We start from the raw sequence: 18,455 nt of genomic DNA, 5'->3' as shown, positions 1-18,455 counted from the left end.
CCGAATACCAACCTCCGTAGCAATATACAAACCCTAACACTATACTTATGCTTAAACTAACTTTAATGGTATATTTGCCCCAACCTTATCCGTAACTTATACCTTACACTATCCCTAACCCTAAAACAGCATCCTTACCGTACCCTAATACCAACTCTACACAAACCCTAAAACTAACCCTAATTCTACCCTAACACTAACCCTAACATAATCCTGACCAGGGCCGGTGCAAGGATTTTTTCCTCCCTAGGCAAAAAAAATCCCCCCCCCCTCCCCCATATGTCCTGCCCACCATGTGACATCACAATGCCCCGCCCATATGCTCTGCCAAATGGGCCAACGCCAGTCTTCACAAAGTGTCTTTTATCTGAAAAGACAGTGTGTTTACATTAAAAAGCCTACAGGCACAGGCTATAGACACCAGAACCACTACATTATGCTGTAGTGCTTCTGGTGACTATAGTATCCATTTAATGTGAGATTAGTGCAACTAATAATATATTGGATTGCCTACTTACCACCAGATGAGGACAAGAGGCGGATGATGGGCTCAGTCTGGCTCCACAGGTCTGGTGTAGTAGAGGCTCTCTGGAGACTGTTTAACAGTGCTCACTACAATTAACGAACAGGAAGCAGCTCAATTTTTTAGGGCCCCTTACACAGCTCAAGGTCTGGGCCCCCAGGGCTTGACCGTGAGTATGCCTACAATGCCCACCCATAAATACCTACATGGCCCACCCATGAGTTCTCTCACAGGAAGTGGAGTGTATGTGTGTAGGGGATGTTTTATGTGTTATTGTAGAGGATGCAATGTGTGTGTGTTCTTATAGAATGTAGTGTATAGGGATACCAATTTGTGTAAGGGATGTTTATAGGGGATGCAGTGTGTTTGCGTGTAAGGAATGCATTGTATTTTTCTATGTGTGAGTGTGTGTGTAAGGGGTGCAAGGTGTGTTTCTGTGTATGTAATTGAATGCAGTGTGTGTCTGTAAGGGATGCATTGATTGTGTAGGAGATGCATTTTGTTTCTGTGTGTAAGAGAATGAGTGTTTGTGTGAATGTAAGGGATGCATTGTGTGTTTCGGGTGTGTCTGTGTGTGAGTAGGAATGCATTGTATGTTTCTGTGTGTGTGTGTGTGTAGTATAAAAGAGAGGGTTTGAGGGGTAGGATAGGGACTGGGAGGGGAGCAGATGTTTATTTTTTTAAAACATTTTCATAGTGCTCTCCCCTCCTGTCAATTATTGATTTCCCCTTCCCTCCTGTCCCTCTGTGTTTTCTCTTTGCCCCCTGTCCCTCTGCAGTCCCCCCTTGGTGGTCTTCTCACTCCCCCCTCTCCCCCTTAGTGGTCCTCCATCCCTCCCCTTAGTGGTCCTCCCTCTCCCAAACCCTTTAGTGGTCCTCCCTCTCCTAAACCCCTTAGTAGACCTTCCCCTCCTCCTCCCACCCCCTTAGTGGTAATCCCCCCCCAGTGGTCATAACACTCCCCCCCCTTAGTTGTCCTTACCCTCCTCCCCTCTCCTTAGTGGTCATCCCTCCTTACCCCCTTTTGGTGGTCCTTCCCCCTCTTCCTTTGGTGGACCTTCCCCCCTACCCCTTTGGTGGTCCTTCCCCCCTTAGTGGTCCTCCCTCTCCCAAACCCCCCTCCCCTAGTGGTCCTTACTCCCTCCCCCCTCCCCTAGTGGTTCTTACCCCCCTCCCCTAGTGGTCCTTACCCCCCTACCCTCCGCTAGTGGTCCTTACTCCACCCCTCCCCTAGTGGTCCTTACCTCCCCCTTCCCCTAGTGATCATTACCCCCCCTTCCCTAGTGGTCCTTACCCCCCTCCCCTAGTGGTCCTTACCCCCCCTCTCCCCTAATGGTCCTTACTCCCCTCCCCTAATGGTCCTTACTCCCCCCCTCCCCTAATGGTACTTACTCCCCACCTCCCCTAATGGTCCTTACTCCCCCCTCCCCTAATGGTCCTTGCTCCCCCCCTCCCTTAATGGTCTTTGCTCCCCCCTCCCCTAATGGTCCTTGCTCCCCCCTAATGGTCCTTGCCCCCCTCCCCTAATGGTCCTTGCTCCCCACTCCCCTAATGGTCCTTGCTCCCCCTCCCCCTCCCCTAATGGTCCTTGCTTCCCCCTCCCCTAATGGTCCTTGCTCCCCCCTCCCCTAATGGTCCTTAGTCCCCACCTCCCTTAATGGTCCTTAGTCCCCACCTCCCCTAGTGGTCCTTAGCCCCCCCTCCCCTAATGGTCCTTAGTCCCACCTCCCCTCCCCTAATGGTCCTTGCTCCCCCCTCCCCTAATGGTCCTTGCTCCCCCCTCCCCTAATGGTCCTTAGTCCCCCCCTCCCCTCCCCTAATGGTCCTTCCTTCCCCCCTCCCCTAATGGTCCTTGCTCCCTCCCCCTCCCCTAATGGTCCTCAGTCCCCCCCTCCCCTAGTGGTCCTTGCTCCCCCTCCCCTCCCCTAATGGTCCTCAGCCCCCCCTCCCCTAATGGTCCTTGCTCCCCCTCCCCTCCCTTAATGGTCCTCAGTCCCCCCCTCCCCTAATGGTCCTTGCTCCCCCCTCCCCTAATGGTCCTCAGGGCCCCCTCCCCTAATGGTCCTTGCTCCCCCCCATGCCCTAATGGGCCTTGCTCCCCCCTCCCCTAATGGTCCTTAGTCCCCCCTCCCCTCCCCTAATGGTCCTTGCTCGCTCCCCCCCTTCCCCTCCCCTAATGGTCCTTGCTCCCCCCCTTCCCTAATGGTCCTTACCCCCCCTCCCCTAATGGTCCTTACCCTCCTCTTCCTTCCTGCCTACGTAGCGAGGCCGGGCGGCGCGGAACGCGGGACAGGAACTTCTGTTTCCTGTACCTGGCCGCCGGCGGTGCTCACTTCCTGTAAATCCTGCCGGCGGCCGGGTACAGGAAACAGAAGTTCCTGTCCCGCGCCGCCCGGCCACGCTACATAGAGTGACCGGCAGGATCTTATATAAAAGGTTGTAAGCAGCGCTCACATTGAGTGCTGTATACAGTGCATCTGTCAATCTGATTGATTGATATCTGGGTATCCTGTGTGAGGAGGGATTTGAGTACTCATTTAAATGCCTGACTTTGAGCACTGCAAACAGAGCATTGGTAAGTCTGGGGCCACCAAGTCTGGTACCAGCTGACAGAGGAAAGCCCCAACTGCTAATGATACCTGGGGTTCCCAGTTATCAGCATGCAAATGATCCCTGCTAGCATGGGCGTCCGCAGGGGGGGGGACAAGGGGGGGCACTTGCCCTCCCCTGGATTTTTCAGCTTGTTCTGCTAATTTTCGTGTAAAATTTAAAATGAACTGCAATACCGGCGCCGGCCAGCGCTGTGTATGGAGAGAGACAAGGATAGGAAGCTGCATCTTATCCCTGCTTCTCTCTGACTGACTGAAACCGCAGGGGAGCAACACATGCAGGCAGAGACAGCCTACAGATCAGGTAAGTGAGGGATGGGGAGTTTAAAATAGCCTATAGATTAGGGGAGTGAGGGATGGGGGGAGATAGCCTATATATTAGGGGAGTAAGGCATGGGGGGGCAGCCTATATATTAGGGGAGTAAGGCATGGGGGGGCAGCCTATATATTAGGGGAGTAAGGCATGGGGGGGCAGCCTATATATTAGGGGAGTAAGGCATGGGGGGGGCAGCCTATATATTAGGGGAGTAAGGCACGGGGGGGCAGCCTATATATTAGGGGAGTGAGGCATGGGGGGGCGCCTATATATTAGGGGAGTAAGGCATGGGGGCAGCCTATATATTAGGGGAGTAAGGCATGGGGGGGCAGCCTATATATTAGGGGAGTAAGGCATGGGGGGCAGCCTATATATTAGGGGAGTAAGGCATGGGGGGGCAGCCTATATATTAGGGGAGTAAGGCATGGGGGTGCAGCCTTTATATTAGGGGAGTAAGGCATGGGGGGCAGCCTCTATATTAGGGGAGTAAGGCATGGGGGGGCAGCCTATATATTAGGGGAGTAAGGCATGGGGGGCAGCCTATATATTAGGGGAGTAAGGCATGGGGGGCAGCCTATATATTAAGGGAGTAAGGCATGGGGGGCAGCCTATAAATTAGGGAAGTAAGAAATGGGGGGGCAGCCTATATATTGGGGGAATAAGGCATGGGGGGAGCCTATATTAGGGAAGTAAGGCATGGGGGGAAGCCGATATATTAGGGGAGTAAGGCATGGGGGGCAGCCTATATATTAGGGGAGTAAGGCATGGGGGGCAGCCTATATATTAGGGGAGTAAGGCATGGGGGCAGCCTATATATTAGGGGAGTAAGGCATGGGGGGCAGCCTATATATATTAGGGAAGTAAGGGATGGGGGGGGCATCCTATATATTAGGGGAGTAAGGCATGGGGGGGCAGCCTATATATTAGGGGATTAAGGCATGGGGGCAGCCTATATATTAGGGGAGTAAGGCATGGGGGGGCAGCCTATATATTAGGGGAGTAAGGCATGGGGGGCAGCCTATATATTAGGGGAGTAAGGCATGGGGGGGCAGCCTATAGATTAGGCTAGTGAGGCATGGGGGGCAGCCAATAGATTAGGCCAGTGAGGCATGGGGGGGGGCTATAGATTAGGCAAGTGAGGCATGGGGGGTATAGATTAGGCAAGTGAGGCATGGGGGGGCAGCCTATAGATTAGGCAAGTGAGGCATGGGGGTGGGGGGGGGTCCTAAATGAAGAGTTAGCAAGGAGCCGGAAGGGTCTGCAAGGAGCAGGGGCAGCAAGGAGCAGGAAGGGTCAGCAAGGAGCAGGGGCAGCAAGGAGCTGGAAGGGTATGCAAGGAGCAGGGGCAGAAAGGGACAGAAGGAGCACAAAGGTAAAGGAGCAGAACGGATCAGAAGGAGCACAAAGGTAAAGTTGAAGAAGGAGCAGAAAGGGACAGCAAGGAGCACAAAGCTAAAGTAGGAGAAGGAGCAGAAAGGGTCTGCAAGGAGCAGAAAGGGCCTGCAAGGAGCAGAAAGGAATCAGAATGAGAAAGGAGCAGAAGGGCGCAAAATAAGCAGAAAGGTAAAGGAGCAGAAGGAGCCAAATATAGAAGTGAACCCTCCACTTTATTCTGGACACCACATCATAAGGCTTTGGTACCTGGGCCTGGCAGGGAAACTCTGGACCTTCTCATCTCCCCAGGTAAAAAAAAATATCAGTGTTAATGTGTTCACTTTTATTTACTGAGTGTCAGGAAGCACAGAGTGCCGCTGGGTAGGGGTGTTGCTGATTGGCTAGAGCGGTCAGCTGGCACTTTAAGCCAATCAGTAGCTCCCCATTCATTAAAAAGTAAAAAAAAATATGAACCAGGAACTAGCGATTGGCTTAGAGCGTCAACTGTCAACTCTAGCCAATCAGCGGCACCCATGCCTGACGTAAGTCTGCACTTCCTGACACTCCGTTTCAGATGCCGAATACCACTGAGGGACCTAGAGCTGGAGGAAGCCTTTGGGGATAAACCATTTGAGAGCGTTTTAACCCCTTCAAGAAAAGAGCACCCAGGGGCTTCCTGGCATCATAGCATTTTCATTTAGATGAAGTTGTTATGGTGACCAGAATGTTCCTTTAATTTGCTTAAAGGAACACTATAGTGTCAGGAATACAAACATGTATTCCTGACACCATAGTTGTGAAAACGCTATTCACCCTGGCTTTATGTGATAATGACTATGCTCCTCCCCTTCATGACACTGTCAAAAAGGGGCCAAGCATAGATGTCATTACAATTATGCCCCCCCCTGGAAAAATTTCTGCGGACGCCCATGCCTGCTAGTAAAGTATCACATGACTGAATAATTTCATCATAGGTCTTTAAGGGAAGGACAACCATAAAGGAATAATTCTGCCATGCATCATTAAGGGGTAAACTACAACAAATGTGTTTAGAAATCAGCATGTGTACATTAGATTCATTGTACTATATTACATTTTAATTGTAATAAAGTGCAATGCCCTACTCACACCCCTAAAATGAAAGTGTCCCTCTCTGTCCATTTGACATGGAGGTGTGCATGATGGCTGCTGTTTGGCCTTCTATGGGATTGATTTTCCTGATGGATTGTGGGTAAATTTGACTAGTAACTAAAACAAAACCTTGCATTAAAGGGACACTATAGTCACCAGAACAACTACAACTTAATGTATTTGTTCTTGTGAGTATAATAGCTCCCTTCAGGCATTTTAATATCATCACTGCCTTTTCAGAGAAAAGGCAGTGTTTACATTGCCCCTAGGGACACCCCCAAGTGGCCACTCCTCAGATGGCCACTGGAAATGCTTCCTGGCTCACTGCTGCACAGTAAGCAGCCGTGCCATTCAGCGTCCCCACGCTCTGCATGGAGATGCTGAATTTTCTTCATAGAGATGCATTCCTGTGGGAAAGCATTGGATTGGCTAAAAATCGACAATTTTGATGATGTCACCAAGGGGGTGGGGCCAGCGCCGGCAGACCCGTAGAGAGTTGAAAATAAGTTTTAACCCATTTTGAGGGGGCTAAGGGGGGAAGGCAAGCCCCCTAAATGGTGGATTTTCACTATAGGATCAGGAATACATGTTTGTGTTCCTGACCCTCCAGTGATCCTTTAAGCTCTGTCCATTGTCAACTGGACTGCTACAAAATGTAGTCCGTTTTCATTATGTGTTTTACGAAAACTAGCATGCTCAGGAATATATTTAAAAGAGATTCTGAAACAGGTAGCTCTATGAAACAGACTAGATACAGTTTATTTTTGGTGACAGAAGCTACAAATCCGTAGATTAACAGCAAATGCAGATCAATCAGATGTAAACATATCTTTTTTATAGTGTGTTAACCCCTTAACGCCGTTACGGCGTTCTATGCCGTCGCGGCTTTAATGGGCTTTAAAGCCGTTGCGGCGGCATAGAACGCCGTAACGGCTTAAGCCCCCAGAAGATCGCAGCTACTTACCTCCGCCGCGATCCTCAGGCAGCCCCCCTCCAGCAAATGAGGCCCCCGGGGGCCATGTGATCGCTCTCAAAGAGCGATCACATGGCCCCCTATAGCTGGCTATGGATCTGCCAGCAGGGGGACTGTCTAAAATATTAGACAGTCCCCCTGCTGGTAGGAAGAGTAAAAAAAATTTATTAAACATGTGTAAAATTAAATTAAAAGTATTTATATATATATATATAATATGTATATATATTATATATATAATATATATACATATTATATATATGTAACGTCATACGAAGTGTATTTTAATACTAATATAAGTATATATATTAATATTAAAATACACTTAGAATGACGTTACATATATATAATATGTATATATATTATATATATAATAGATATATACACATATATTATATATAAATACGTCTAATTACAATAATAAATAAATAAAATAATAAAATAAATAAATAAAATATTGAAACAAAATTTAAAATAAATTATATATGCATATGTAATTTCATTCTAACTGTATTTTGCTATTAATATATATATATTGGTAACATAATACACTTAGAATGACATTCTATATATATCTATCTATATATAAAATGCAAATAACCGCAAATATATATATAGAGATAAATACATATAATTACATAAAATATTACATTAGTATGCACGTAGAATTTAAATACCTATAAATGCATATATATTAAAATTCTACGTATATATTTAAGTCATTTTTTAACATAATTATGTCATTTGATTAATTAAAATTTGATTGACATGCCTGACAACACAGGGAGAAAGTGCAGCGAATTTAATTCGCAAGCACTATATTTGACCCTGTAACTCTCCAAGACACCATAAAACCTGTACATAGGGGGTACTGTTTTACTCGGGAGACTTCGCTGAACTCAAATATTAGTGTTTATTAAAACTGGTAAATTTTATTAAAACAATGATATTTTAAGTAAAAGTGAAGTTTTTTGCATTGTTTTCAAACAAATGGCACTTTTATGGACTATATTATTGTTGTAATATGTTTTACTGTTTTAAAACACTAATATTTGTGTTTAGTGAAGTCTCCCGAGAATAACAGTACCCCCCATGTACAGGTTTTATGGTGTTTTGGAAAGTTAGAGAGTCACATATAAGGCTTGCATTTCATTTTTTTGACATTGAAATTTGCCAGATTAGTTATGTTGCCTTTGAGATCGTATGGTAGCCCAGGAATAAGAATTACCCCCATGATGGCATACCATTTGCAAAAGTAGACAACCCAAGGTATTGCAAATGGGGTATGCCCAGTCATTTTTAGTAGCCACTTAGTCACAAACACTGGCCAAATATTAGTTTTTTGCTTTTTTCACACAAAAACAAATATGAACGCTAACTTTGGCCAGTGTTTGTGACTAAGTGGCTACTAAAAAAAGACTAAACATACCCCACTTGCAATACCTTGGGTTGTCTACTTTTTCAAATGGTATGCCATTATGGGGGTAATTCTCATTCCTGGGCTACCACACTGTCTCAAAGGTAACATTACTAATCTGGCAAATTTCAATTTGAAAATGGAACGTTCTATATTTGACCCTGTAACTTTCCAAAACACCATAAAACCTGTTAATAGGGGGTACTGTTGTACTCGTGAGACATCGCTGATTACAAATATGTGCTTTTTGTTGCAGTAAAACCTAACAGTATTATGACATGTACAGCTAAAATGTGAGGCGGAACTACAAATTAAAAAAAAATAAAAAAATTCTCAGTTTTTTAAATTTTATTCATAATAAATTATGTTTCATATATAAATATTTGATATAAAATGAAAGCCCTGTTTCTCCTGAACAAAATGATATATAATAAGTGTGGGTGCATATAATATGAAAGAGGGGAACTACGGGTGAACAGACATATAGCGCAAATTCCAGTTTTTGTTTACGTTTTGTTTTGATCAGAACGTGTACTATTGACTCCGTCCTGAAGGGGTTAATCAGTGTTTGGATTTTTTTTTTCAAATGCAATATTTACATAATGCCTTAATAAAGATTAAGACAACTCTAACGTAAAGTGTCTCGTTAAATAATCCCAAATAAATCTTGTCTGATTTTGGTGATTCTAAGCTTCTAAACACAGACTTTAAAATACTTTAGAATATTAATGCTTGTAAATATTTTAGTATCTAAGGAAGAAAAACAAAGCAAAATTGTGTAAATTGATAAATAGAATAAATATTAATAATTAAACGAAACTAAGAAGTGTCAGTTCAGGAAACGGAAGAGAGAGTATTTTTTATATTTCCCTAAGGTTACTGCAACCTAACGATATGGGGATAGAATGCTTATGACAATTCTGTGAGAAAAAAGCAGCGGGTCAGTTGTGCTAGCAGAGAAGAAGTAAAAAATAAATTCTATTCCTCTGAAATGCATCATCACCAAGAAGACAGTATCTTCCAAGTGCCAAGTCATTTTAAAGATCTATGGTTCATATAGAATAATCACCGTTTTACAAGGCAACATTGCCCGTTATCTAGGCACAGTAAAACACATATCACTTTTTAGTGACAGAATTTTAGTTACAGGTGCTCTGTAATGCTGGTGGACAGGGTCCTGCAGGATGAAAACATACAGTTTACCTGCAGTATGCCTGTACTTTGAAAATTCTGAACTTTTAGAAAAGACTGAATAATTGGAAAAGTAAAGAGGTGTAAATTATTGACTTTTTAAAGTATGAGCACTGATATGATGCATACTGAGAATAATGTCTGATAATTTTATTTTTGATCGAATTACTAATTCAAATAGCCACATTGCATGTGAGATGTGCCATGGCAAAAAAGGTGACAATTTAGGGCAAATAAATAAATAAGGAACAATCACAGTGGAAACCGTTGCAACCCAAAAATAGCAAATTTTTCATTGATATCACCCTTTACATGGTTTATTTGTGAAGTTGTAAAATCTAATCAGATTAAAGTATATTTTCATTATCTTTTGAATATGTCATATTAGTTTCAAAAAGCACATCAATAAACACACATGTATAAATCTTTTACAATGTGTTGGTAGTTGCGCTTCAAATGGGTAAGTATGCAAAATAAAAACAGAAAAAAAAATGCAATGGTGGAGTATATTCCAAAACTTGGATAGAAAAAATGTGGAAAGCCACTTACATTTACTAGAGCTTCTGGCCAGCTCTGGAATTTAAACTTGGACGGAACAATGTTTGCCTTTGGATATATGGCAACCTTTGGCACTCCAGATGCTGTGAACTACATCCTCCACAATGCTCTTACAGCCATAATGCTGGCAAAGCATCATGGGAGGTATAGTCCAAAACATCTGCAGTGACGAAGGTTGCCTATCCCTGGCCTAGAGAGTGAATTAAAAACATTCCTAAAACTCTTAAAGGGACAATATAGTCACCAGAACAACTACAGCTTATTGCATTTGTTCTGGTGAGTAGAATCATTACCTTCAGGCTTTTTGCTGTAAACACTGTATTTTCATTGAAAATGCAGTGTTTACATTACAGCCTAGTGATAACTTCACTAGCCACTCCTTTAAAGACTGCTGGAGCTGCTTCCTATCTCAGTCCTGCCTAGTATGCATCACAACATATCAGTATATCCTCCCTCTGCAGGCAGACACTGAACTTTCCTCATAGAGATGCATTGATTCAATGCATCTCTATAAAGAGATGCTGATTGGCCATGGCTGTGTTTGACTTGTGCTGGCTCTGCTCCTGATCTGCCAATTGACAAGCTCAACCAAATCTATAGGGAAGCATTGTGATTGGTTCAGACCACTACTTCTGATGACGTGAGAGGTCATAGGAAGTTCAGAGGCTGACTTGAGCAGAGCTAGCTGCTGCATACTTGAATACAAGTAAAATTTTACTATATTTAGGGAGGCAAGAGGGAGTCAGGGGGCTAGATGGTGATTTTAATACTATAGGTTCAGGAATACATGTTTGTGTTCCTGACCCTTTAATAAGAATAGAAGAATTATACTAACCCCAGAATACAGCAAAAACAAAAAACAAAAAAAAAACCAAACAAACAATAAAACAAATAAAAGTTAAACTTCCTAGCTTTAGAAATCTATATAAAAGACAATGAAATTAAAACATGCATCCACTTCAAAAACGTTCATACTAATACTTTTATCAATAGCAGTCATTATGTTTCATGGCTGGACAGTGTCCCTAAGAGCCAAATAATGAGGGCTTAAATAAAATTGTACATATACAACTATTTTTTAAATAAACAAGCAAATGTTTTTTAAAAAAAATAGATTAGACAAAAAAGTTATGGCCAATTAAATATACAAAAGGTGATACATAATACTATAAAATTGAAAACGGAATAAACCTCAAAATAATATATTACATTTTCAGATAGCATTAGATTATAATAATAATAAAAGCAAGCAAATTAAGAAAATTAATAAAGGGGTGTGGGGATTACAAATCCCTCTGGTCACCCTCCCATATGGCCCCCACTTCCCTTTTTTATTCACCTTATTCCAGTTCTGATTGCCCTCAGTGCTTGGTCAGCGCTCCGTCTCCTCCAATGTCATCCAATGGGGGAACCAAATGTGCATGGAAGCATTGATTCAGTGCTTTCCTATGGGAATTTCACTAATACTGGATATCCTCATGCAGAGCGTGAGAACGTCTAGCGTCATTTGGGAACCTAGAGTCCAGTAAACTCTCGTAACCTCCTGGTAGACAGCCACTAGAGGCTGTCTTAGTATTGCAATGTAAACATTGCAGTTTCTCAAAAAATGCTAAGTTTTTACATTGTGAGACTAAGGGGTTCAGGGACAGTGAACCCAGACCACTTAAACGAGATTAAGTGATCTGGGTGCCTATAGTGTCCCTTTAACAAATATTGGTGAATTTTAAAAGAGGATGAAGTATTGCAGAAAATTATTCCAGAAAAAAAAAATAGTTTTTAGAGGTGCTCCCAATCTCAAAAAGTCATTTTTTTGTTAATTTGTATTGTAGCATAACATAATCGTACAATAAACCAAAAAGCTGACACATTTGAAGTGCCAAGTGTAAAGAATTTTATTAATAAAGTAGGAACATAACATATGTCTATAAAGTCAGGTTGGTACTAGAAATTGCATCCGCTAAAAGTTACACATTGTCATAGACTATGTGCTAGGTCAGATATTGCAGATATCCTATGCTGTCATGGAAGTCATTTCACTTGTAGATATAGATATATTAATTATAAAACATGAAACAAGAACATACATTAAAACAAAAGATGGTGAGAGCACTCAAGTAAAATTAATATTACCAAAATTGCAGTCACATTTTTCTTAGCTGGATCAAACTCCATGCCTTGAACAAATCAGACGTCAGCTGGGAACTCCTCAGTATCCTGTATAAGGTACCTCCAGGACCAGGGCCGGCGTTAGGGGTGTGCGAGCTGTGCGGCCGCACAGGGCACCATGGACCAGGTGGCGCCCTGACAGCCGACACAGCTCGCACTGTCTCCTAGTGGCAGCCTGTGAGGGAGAGCTCAGAGCCCTCCCCTAATACAGGATGCGCTGTGTAGCCTGGCTGCGCTCCGCCCCCTGCCTCAGGGCCTCCATCAGAAATTTTGGGGCCCCTGACAAAGCACAAGGTCTGGGCCCCCCCACTCTCTCCCTCCCGGGCCCGCCCACGCCCTACCTAGTCCGCTCACAATGATGCAGGACTGAATGTGGTGTGTATAGTGGAAGTGAATTAGAATGTGTGTAATGGATGTAGTGTTTGTGTGTATTAGATACTGTTTGTGCAGTGAATGCAGAGTGTGTGTTTGTGTAGCGGATGCAGTGTGTATAGTGAACGCAGAGTGTATTTGAGTAGTGGATGTAGTGTGTGTACAGTGATGTAGTGTGTGTTTGTATGTACTAGATGAAATGTTTTTAGTGGATGCAGTGTCTGTAGTGGATGTAGTGTGTGCATTAGACGCAGTGTCTGTGTATAGTGAATGCAGAGTGTTTCAATTTGTGGTGGATGTAGTGTGTGTACTGTGAATACAGGATGTTTGTGTAGTGGATGCTGTGTGTACAGTTAATGCAGAGTGTATGTTAATGTAGTGAATGCAAAGTGTGTGTGTCAGTATAGTGAATGCAGAGTGTGTGTTAGTGTGTAATGAATGCAGAGTGTGTGTTAGTGTGTAGTGAATGCAGAGTGTGTGTTAGTGTGTAGTGAATGCAGAGTGTGTGTTAGTGTAATGAATGTAGTGTGTGTGTAAATTTGTAGTGAATGCAGAGTGTGTGTTAATGTGTAGTGAATGCAGAGAGTGTGTTAGTGTGTAGTGTGTTAGTTGGTGGCCAGTCTGGAATTAAATGTTAAATAAGCATTTTATTTATAGCAGGAAATCTATCTCTGAAGTACAGAGTCCTTTACAAGTCATGCCTTCCTGCTATAAATTCCTGGCTTCCTGCTATAAAGCTTACAAGCATGGTGATAGACCGCGCCCCAAAAGCAATAAGATATAGCAGAAATATATAACATAAAAAATATTATTACATCAGTTGATTCAATCTACATACGCTGAGGTAGGATGGTTTCTGTAACCGTGAAGGAAACCGAAATGGACAAACAATAGTGCAATATGTAAAAAATAAATAATAAAAAATAAAAAATAAAAAAATGTAATAACATGGAAATATACCTTTAAAAATATAAATACTTGAAATATATTTATATTAATATTAAAATCTCTCTCTCTCTCTCTCTCTCTCTCTCTCTCTCTCTCTATATATATATATATATATATATATTGAAAACTCTGCCGTAGTACATAATTCAAACTCCATACACTGGAACAATGCACACTCTAAGGAACAGAATATGCCCCGTCCCCCCCATCCATGCCATATCACTTTTGCAGAATTTGCATTTACAAATTGGCAGTTTCATTCATATTTTCACAGCACCTGTTACTGAGAGCCTCATCAGTACGCATAAGTACTCCAATGAGCTGTAGTGGTTATGGTGCTTAGATTGCCTACTTAGACAAACTACCAAAAAAACGTAAAATAACAAAAGCTGTAAATGAGTGTGAAGCAACCCAGAACGTGTGATTGAACGTGAAAGGGTATATAAAAAATACCATAAATAAAATCTGGTTAATTACCAAAATGTAGGTCAATAAGTATTTTAAAAATACTTAAAAAATAATTATTTTTTTTTAAAATGTAAAGAACCGAATATTGTTAATCGCATTAAAATGCAATATGCGCATGGAATAGTTTTCAATACAAAGACTTCAAAGTTTCAGAAATCATTATAAAACATCAGAGACCGGCTCAAGCTGTGCTAGATCTAATACTATACCTGGGTCGGCATATGAATCATTGTGCAGTCTATCACATGCATACAGTACAAGATTATTCTACAATGTACACATCCAAAACCTGCACTTCAAATACAGTCCTGTGAAAAATTTATTTTGCACGCTGTCTATTCAATGCATTTCTTCCAAATATACCAAGTTTGTAATGTCACATATGGCGTTGAACTAATAAACAAAAAGGTACAAACAAAATAAATAGAGTTACCTGCAAACTATCCTAATTACCTTTGCACTTTAAAACATCAGATATATTTAGTACCTCTGATGTGTGAGCTCACCTGCCAGGGATAAGGCAAACCTTTAAGGTGAGTCCAACACTAACAGTGTATCTACTAAAGTAAACGTAACAGTGCCACTTTCAAGGACCACAAGCTGGGTAGTCAAGGTTGAACAACATTATAGAAATCTTTAAGCTCTTTAAGCTCAACATTTATTTGAAACGTATGATAGCTAGCACAAAATGTATAGCTGTTCAAGATACCTAAAATTAAAAAGTATGCACCTTGACATAACTAACAAATAATACTTTGCATAAATATTGAGAATATAAAGTATTAGAGATTATGAAATATTTCTTATTTTACAATACCTCATAATGCACAGAAGCAAACATGGTATTTTTTTTGGCAAACGTGCATTACAATTATAAATACAAATGGTCAAATACTCTGTTTATGAGAATACAGAGTACAAATGTCCACATAGAGTAAAGGCATCTGTATTTCAGAAGACATCGTAGAGTATTACTAATACTGAGTTAACATATGTTTGAATATATGTCCGGAGCAGGTTACCAGATATAATGGGATAGGTGGAGGGAGTCACATAATTTGCAGTCACTCTGCTTTAAGCAGAGGGTTTGACTAGAGATCTGTCTGCGAAATTAGTTGTTTTTTTTCCTAATACATTATTAATGCCAATAGGCTAAAACTTAGTATTTTATTTTTGCCCTTATGATGCAATAAATCTTTTTCTTTTTGCATTCTATCGTGTTGGATATTGATTACCGTATTCTGTTGACTGTGGATCTCTACCACCAGGCACCAATGTTCGAGCAGTATCTAACTTGATTTACCTTTGTGCATCCTTTTTATTTTATTTAGTGGGTTTCATAGACCACAGCCTTTTTTTAACTCTTAGGATCATCTCCATCTATTAAGGACCCAGAAGTTGGACCCCTTTGGAGAGTGGTCCCTGGGCTTACACTCACACTGTACACTGGATAAAGTGACAATGACAATATAAATAAAAACAATAAACTAAGGCAGGAAGGTGCTAATATTTTTAACTTAGAAAATATAATTTAACTAAGAAAAACATGCTTACTATAGTTTTATTTCTAATAATTTATGGGCTTAAAGTATATTTTTTTTTAGGGGGGGAGGAGAGTATAGTTTTTTTTCTCTTTTGTACTGTAGAAAATTAATCAGTTACAACAGAATCTCAAAAATCAGAAAGCATGCTGTTCCACATCCTGTTCTGATGCAGATCCCGCTGTTCATACATTATAAAATGAAGTGCCTTACACCTCTGGAAACTATAGTTCTAATCATCCAGCTTCTGAGAGAAATTTCACAAGAGAACATCAATCACCTGTAATGTATGCACAGATCCTGATTACCTTGTCAGATGATCGCCAACCCAGCTGCTGTCATCTGACTAGACTTCATTTGCTACATATGTAAATGCAATGCTGATCTTAAAAAAAACAAACCACACTGCAGTATGACGGATTAAAGAGCACATAGGATGTATATACGCATTCTCTAAGAATTCTCTAAGTCTGCTATTCTTTCAGTCCAGGTATTCAGGCCTTAAGTTTGAAATTTTCTTTGATTGTGATATATACTAATAAAAAAGAAAATAGTGTCAAAACTGGTGTGAAATGTCTGCAACAGTGTTGGAGGGTAGCAGGTTCCTGTCTTAGATTTCAACGAGCATTAATTAAGCTTTGGTAGAGATAGGAGTAAGCGCTCACTACAAACAAGGTAGGTGGGTGGGCAGCAGTAAATCTGTGAGAATTCCCAAAATCTCACTGACAGAACAGATAACAACAAGCAAGGTGATAGACCGCGCCCCAAAAGCAATCAGATATAGCAGAAACCTATAACATAAAAAATATAATTTCATCAGTTGATTCAATCTACATACGCTAAGGTAGGATGGTTTCTGTAACCTTGAAGGAAACAGAAATGGACAAACAATAGTGCAATATGTAACAGTTATTTAAACTATTTGAGGTAGAAATATAGTGTGCAAACTCACAATAGAAAGAGCTGATAAGAGCTCTGCTGTAATGCGACTGGACGGTACAATCCCCGTCTATGGATATTTGTAATTTTGCTTGATAGTTCTTTCCGTATAGTATATATAAGAAAATACAATAGAAAGGTCTTATGGTATAGTATGTACATACACAAAGTAAAGGATAAAAAGCGATATCCTACTTACAATAAGCAGAGAAATGGCTTGCTCTGTTATGAAGAGTGTTGGTGGTATTATCCCCACCTAGGATATGCAGGATACACCAGGAGATGATGACAGGAATATGATGATAAAAAAATAAAAAATAAATTAATAAAATGGAAATATACATTATATTATGTACTATGGCAGAGTTTTCAAACCTTAAGAGTACAAACATACCCTGATGAACAAGTTAATAGCTATACACTATGATGCACAAAGTTGAATTGGAGAAATTCGAAACCTCTACCCATAATATGTCTCTTTAGACACACAGCTTACCCGAGTGTAACGGCTCCTGTATAAGAGACAATTTTTAGCAAACGAAAATGGAACTGCAATGGGCTTGTTTTGCATTTTTTTGTGATGTCAATTACCACATTGTACATAGATATGCCCTGAACATATCTACTGGTTTTAAATGCATAAATGTCTAAATGCTTTATGTAAGCTAGAAAAAGATAAAAACTGATGTTTAATACGCAACATTTTTGAACGTTTCTTTTAAAATGAAATTCTAAGCTGACATGGAGAATTCCTTGTAGGTTTTTTTTTCCCATTAATTAATTTATTTCAAATAAAACGTATTATTCTTCTTACAAGCTTATCAAACTTCGATACTATCTAAACGTTCCTTGTGAATATATAGATATATATATTTTTTTCATATGCACGTGCATTGCCTTTTTTCTCTTTTCTTCTAGCATGCCTTGTCTGACAAAGCTGCTGTGAAACCGTTTGATCCAGAGACAACTTGCATGCAAGAATGTCTTATCACTACCTTTCAGGACTTGTACTTTGTGTCAGAAAGCTTTGAGGAAGCCAAGGAAAAGATGAGGTACATTTAGTTATTGTTAAAACCACAGAAAACCTTTAATATATTGCTATGATTTTCACCCGGTTTGTTTTCTTTCTTCTCTCTCTCTTATATTTTTAAAGGGAATTTGCCAAATCAATCAATCGTCCCTTCTCTGTGTACTTTAACCCTTACACTGAGAGCATTGAAATTCTTCAAAATACCAGGAGTATCGAAAATGTTGTACAAGACTTGCGCAGTGACCTGAATACAGTGTGCGATGCTTTAGCCAAAATGAACAAATATTTGGGGATTTGATTCTTGGGAGAATAATGAATACTATACCCTGGGAGTCTGCAAAGAACTGTACTCATCCTTACAAATTACCATTAAGGATATGGTCATCTAGTCAATTTTATTGCTCCCTGTAACATTCATGAACAGCATCATTGTACTTAAGACTTTACATTTGTGGCTTCTCATAAATGTTCTGAAATATGCAACTGAATATATACATATTATTTTGATTTGTCCCATTTTCCCTCCCCAGTTACCTGTGATGATTCGGATGATAAAATGTAACTATTGTAATTTGTTTGGCTTGTGTGTGGTATTATTTAAATTATTATTTAGAGCAGCAGGAGCACTCGTAGCTCTGGTTCTACGCTTATCCATCATTCTCAATCAGACAGCCAGCGAAAACACCTGGTAATGCAATCTAAATAAAAATGATCAGGCGTTTTTTTTTTTTATTTACGACCACATTAGCAAAGATATTCCTGCTTTCAAACTAATACTGGGAGACAAAACAAACTAATACTGGGAGCCTGAAAATTCATGAAATGCAAGCACACTATACTAGCCGTAATTGCATAAATAAGCAAGTCGATGTTGATGTTCTGGCCGTTCAATATTTGCA

At 40.8% G+C, this 18,455-nt stretch overlaps 1 protein-coding gene across 1 annotated transcript in view; it reads left to right on the top strand.

The window, feature by feature from the left end:
* TPH2 (tryptophan hydroxylase 2) overlaps nt 1-18,091 on the top strand; it is a 195,983-nt gene extending 177,892 nt beyond the window's left edge. The window contains exons 10-11 of the mRNA XM_063445125.1: nt 17,445-17,578; nt 17,680-18,091. Of these exons, the coding sequence (XP_063301195.1) occupies nt 17,445-17,578; nt 17,680-17,854 (309 nt within the window). The 3' untranslated portion in view covers nt 17,855-18,091. The remainder of the gene's footprint in view (nt 1-17,444; nt 17,579-17,679) is intronic.
* The last annotated feature ends 364 nt before the right edge of the window (nt 18,092-18,455 follow it).

This window comes from Pelobates fuscus, chromosome 3 (genome assembly GCF_036172605.1).
Source record: "Pelobates fuscus isolate aPelFus1 chromosome 3, aPelFus1.pri, whole genome shotgun sequence".
Lineage (NCBI taxonomy): Eukaryota > Metazoa > Chordata > Amphibia > Anura > Pelobatidae > Pelobates > Pelobates fuscus.
The sequence above is the reverse complement of the archived record's forward strand: the minus strand, read 5'-3'. Positions and strand labels throughout refer to the sequence as shown.